The sequence below is a fragment of the Hippocampus comes genome, unplaced genomic scaffold, assembly GCF_001891065.2.
Source record: "Hippocampus comes isolate QL1 unplaced genomic scaffold, H_comes_QL1_v1.1 scaffold393, whole genome shotgun sequence".
Lineage (NCBI taxonomy): Eukaryota > Metazoa > Chordata > Actinopteri > Syngnathiformes > Syngnathidae > Hippocampus > Hippocampus comes.
In genome coordinates, this window is record NW_017805831.1 from 33,109 (window position 1) to 37,880 (window position 4,772).

The 4,772-nt window shown below is 62.7% G+C and overlaps 1 protein-coding gene across 1 annotated transcript in view; it reads right to left on the reverse strand.

Annotated features, from left to right (window-relative positions):
* kmt2ca (lysine (K)-specific methyltransferase 2Ca) overlaps positions 1-4,772 on the reverse strand; it is a 42,370-nt gene that overhangs the window by 3,911 nt on the left and 33,687 nt on the right. Inside the window, 15 exon segments of the mRNA XM_019887492.1 lie at positions 65-192; positions 910-1,049; positions 1,052-1,125; positions 1,663-2,024; positions 2,301-2,510; positions 2,593-2,785; positions 2,902-3,159; positions 3,191-3,417; positions 3,499-3,585; positions 3,696-3,811; positions 3,895-3,937; positions 4,020-4,148; positions 4,213-4,325; positions 4,399-4,574; positions 4,653-4,772. Of these exon segments, the coding sequence (XP_019743051.1) occupies positions 65-192; positions 910-1,049; positions 1,052-1,125; positions 1,663-2,024; positions 2,301-2,510; positions 2,593-2,785; positions 2,902-3,159; positions 3,191-3,417; positions 3,499-3,585; positions 3,696-3,811; positions 3,895-3,937; positions 4,020-4,148; positions 4,213-4,325; positions 4,399-4,574; positions 4,653-4,772 (2,376 nt within the window).

Consider the following 4,772-nt stretch of genomic DNA (forward strand, 5'->3'; position numbering starts at 1 on the left):
GGGGGGGGGGTGACAAGTCACGGGTGGGCGAGCGGACGGACGCGCGTGGCGACGCTCGCTCTACCTCTTGGCCTGGCTGGCTTTGGGCTCCGAGCGGGCCGAGCCGGACGGGTTGAAGGCCAGCGGCCATTCCATCAGCGGGTTGCGGCCATAACGGAAGGTATAGCGCTCGCATGCCTCCACGCCTGGTAACTACGCACACACGCATACAATCAGGATGGCGTCAGCAGCCCCTTTCACGCCGCCCTCTCAAAATAAGCCCGACAGCACGGCCGCTGTGACTCCATGGATGAAGATGAGATCATGAGACGCTTTTTCAAAGTCTCCAAATGCTAGATTGGGTCACGCTGAGATGAGGAGAAGGCCCTCGTGTCAATTGTTTTGCTCGCAGATGGAGACCCGCTGGTTGTGCAGCATCAAAACAAAGTAAGACTGTTGCCAAAATCAGACGCGAGAGGCACTGGCCTGGAAGACGCTGCACAGTGCTCAGCTTTTCTCTTCACGGGAAAGTCAAGTGGAAAATTCTCTTGACAATAATATGTGGGGTGCATTCGAATGAAGAGTGGCCTTGCGCAATACCAACAAAGTGGAAAAATGCACTCGATTCGCTCTTGCCGTCAACTGCAAATGACATCACGGTGAGCAAAGGCAGAAAACAGGTGAGCTGCGGCGGTCGTTCGCTGAGGCCCGTGCAAGCGTTGACGACGAGTGGCGAAACGGCCGCATTTTGCCGCTTCATTCACAATATTCATCCAAGTGCCGCGCTCGGACCCGCGGAGAACATTTTGGTGTCAGCAAAGTTTTGGACTTGACTTTCCCCTGAATAAGGCAACGTTTCGGAAGGACCTTCCACAGCCACGCTTGCGATTCCACGCGAGGTCGCCCGAAGCCTTAAAGGAGCCCACGTACGGACTCGATGATCCTGCAGATGGCCGAGGCGCTCAGGCCAAAGAGGTCTTCTCCTTTCAGGAAGTCCGGAAAGAGTTTGAGCGTTCCGCTGGAGCTTCTGAGCCGCGCCACGGGTTCCAGGATTTGCTCCCACACACCTAGCCGTTCTCCACCACTTTGACCTTGAAGAGCGGCCGCGCCTCCTGCTCCTCGATGAAGCACATGTATTTGCAGCGCCTGAAGGTCAAAGCGGGTCACACTTGTGTGTCATCCCAGTTTTTCTTTTTTTTTTGGGGGGGGGGGGGATTATTTTTCAATTCCCTTTTTTACAGGGTCCCGAACTGATTTGCGCCTTCCAAATGAGAAGAACCACTTGATTATTTCCCCTCAAGAGGGAGTACTTCTTCTCACATGATCTGTACACAAGCAAAAAAAGTCGTGTCTGACGTGAGAAGCGGCATGTCGATCGGGGCTGTGGGCTGGTGAGGCCGCTTTAGAGCGCCTCGTCGCCCCAGTGGCATTTACGTACGAGAGGCTTTGAGAAGATACATTTGGCCGCACCAGTCGGCGTTGAATGAGATCTGCTTGACATGACGTTTGAGATTCCCGAGTTGTCACTTATTTGATTTTTTTGGAACCTTTCCATTTTGGCAGGCTCGCCAACAATCACAAGACTTCCTCTCGCTGTGCCAAGAAAACGGTCCCGTTCAAAATCTGCGATGGGATTCTGGATCAAAACGTCAGCCGGCATCGCGCGGCGCTTGCGCGCGTTACCTGTCGCTGTGCCGCATGCTCCAGTAGATGCGGTTGGCGTGGTAGCCGACGGGGAAGATGGCGGCGGCGTCGTGGAAGGCGCTCATCTGGCGGGGGAGGAGCCTGCCCACGGCGCAGAAGAGAAGGCTGCCCACGCGAAAGCTGTGCCGCCGCTCTCCGCGCTGCACCATGGCCGCCACCTGCCGCGCCTCGTCCCGCTGCACGTACACGCGGCGGAAGACGGCGAAGCAGCGCAGCTCCGAGTCGTACGGGTCGCGCGCCCACGCGCAGGATTCGGGGGGCGGGCCCGGGGCCGAGGACGGCGAGCCGCCGCTCGCGGGGCCCGTCCTGGGCCGGTGCAGCTGGCACAGCATCGTCTTGTCCTGGGAGGCCACACGCACACGCGTGCCATTCGTCACTTCCGCATGCCGCACGGCGCTCGCGTCGCAAAACGAGGAGACCTCTCGTCTTCCAAGAGGACTGCGAAATGATAGTCGAGTGTCGCGGCTCCATAAATGGCCGCGAACGCACCGGTGTGCTCTCAACTCTTACTCGAGGTCATTCTGAAGCTTTTCTGGGGAGAAGCGGCATTTCTTCGCGGATGAGCACCACCCGGATGGAGTCTTGGCCCCCCAAAATCAACAACAAAAGCTTCTTACCTTGAAGAAGGTGCAGTGCGCCCTGATGGCACAGGTGAAGTGGTACGTGTTAGTGCAGCGCAGCCGGTTGCAGCCGCTGGTGGCGCCCGTCTGCTGGCAGTGTGCGCAGCGGAGTGTCAGACCGCGGCGCAGCGCCGACTCCACGTTGATCAGAGCGCCCGCCTGAGTCTCGTACACCTCGCTGGACCAAAGGGCGCAGTTCAGGTGCACCTGGGACACACGCAAAGCCGCCGGCTTCAGGCAGGGGGCCGGCGCCGCAACGTCGCAGGCTCGACGGGCGCCGCGGACTCACCCACAAATCCAGGTCCAGGTTGAGCAGTCTGGCGGGTCCGTCAGTTTCGCCGTCGCCCTGCCGGTGGCAAAAGCAACACCTGCGCTGATCCACGGGAAAGGGCTCCGGCCGCAGACACGCCCCTAACTTCTTCAACAACACGTCCGCTTCCTCCTCGGTCGGCACGGCCGCCGCCTTGTCGGACACGGGGCCCCTGGGCCAGAGGAGAGCGCTTGAGACCGAGCGCGGAAAAAAAGGACACGCCAGCGTTTGAAAAGTCCAACGGCAACGTAAGCGGATTCCGAGGGCCCGCGATTTGGGGCCGCCCACCTGCTCAGGGCCACGTTGGCGTTCCAGCGTCGCCAGCGTGAACTCTTCAGGCGCTTGCCGCGCCGACTCGGCGGCGAGTCGTCACCCTCGGGGAAGGCTTGGGGGTGTGGCTTCAGTTTCACCTTCACCTGTCGATCACGGACATTCGAGGGAAACCGCGGGAAGGGACGGCACCAAAATGGCAGCGTATCGAACAAGGACATTGTTTTCGACCGGGTCGACAATTTTTTTTCCCCTGAAGGCCAACGACCGTATGCACTATCGTCCTCGCGCGCTGCGGCCTCGTCACCGACGTCGGAAGCGCCGATGAGTCGGGGCGGAGCCGAGCGCCACGGCGTTTCCCACCTTGAGGCCGTCCACGCGGGGCTGGGTCTCCATGGTGACGACGGAGGCAGAGGGGAAGCGGGGGGGCGGGGAGGCGGCGGCGCTCCGCAGGGGGGCCGCCGGGAGCGAGTGGACGGCAATGGACGACACGTTGTTGGCGTAGCGGTGCTGAGGAGGGGGCGGGACCGCCGGCTGGGGAGGGGGGCACAACGGAGACACGACGTCATCCCTCAAGTGGCGATCGCCAGCCTGCCTTCGGGCGGCGGGTCGCACCTCGTCGGCGCCGCTGCCGCCCTTCGGACCTGACGAGTAGAGCGCCGAGCAGTTGGGGCTGCAGAACAGCAGACTGGAAGGACCCTCCTGAAATGCCAGCGCGGCGCGTCAAACATGGACGGGCAGCCACTTGGGCCTTTTCAACCAAAAGTCAGCTGTTGCGGGAGAGCTCTTCCGTTTCCATCCGCCCCACTCACCTCTTTGATTTTGCGGACTCCGTTTCCCAGCAACACTTTGCAGAAGCCGCACGACGGCGGCCTGGAGACGGCGGGCCGGCCGCCGCGTCCGCGTTGGACCGAGTCTCTGCTCGCAGCTGGACCAAAGGTCACTCGATAGGTCACATGACAACACCCGCGCGCCATCCCGCACAAAAGTAGCAAAAGTAAGTATACGCACCGGTCGGCTGCGCCGCTCTCTGCTGCCTGCCGCTCGCCGAAGCCTACGCACACAAAACGTGCATGATGTCAAAGCGCGCGTTCAAAGCGCATTTGTGGCGCGCGCACGGGGCTGAAGAACGGCACCTCGGGTGGCGGCACCGAGACTCCGGCCGGCGGGGCGAGCGGGTCGAGCGGGGCGCGGCTCAGCCGGTAGCCGACGGAGGCCGGCACCCGCAGCAGCTCGGCCAGCGTCGCCATGACGGCGGGAACGTTCTGGAAGGACGGCGACATCGTCGGAAGAGGACTCGGGTAAAGGTGCGCCGCCGCGCGCGCTTACCTGCGAGGCGCTCGGGTTCAAGGCGACGGCGACGGTCACCAGATCTGAGTCGGAGCGGGAGGGCGGCGCCTGGCGCTCAGGCTCCGTCTTGACTTCCCGCTTCAGCGCCGAGCCTGAAAAGGGCCGAGGGCGCAAACGGGTCAAAGGGAAAGAGCCCGGGGCAAAGACCAGCTCGGCGGGACCGACCTTTGCCCCAGGAGCAGGGCGCGATGGGAACGGGCGGCGACGGGCAGGGCGACAGCGCCTCCGTCTTGACAAAGGACAGGTCGGGATACCTGCTGACCTCCACGTCGGCCGCGCTCTCGGGGGACGAGGACGGGACAAAGCCGTCGGGGCTGCCGCGAGGAGACGAGTCCCGGATGCTGATCGGACAAAAGACGCAGAGTGAGCAAGGCGCCGGCCGGCGAGCGCTCGGTCCGGCGGCGGCGGGTGGACGTCACCGTAGTTCTTCCTGGCTGTTGTGCGGCGGCGTGGGCAGGGAGGCGGGCACGTCCACGTCGGCGGGCCCGCGGAGCTCTTCGCCCTGGGACGCCGGCCCCCCTTTGAAGGGGGCGCGGGAC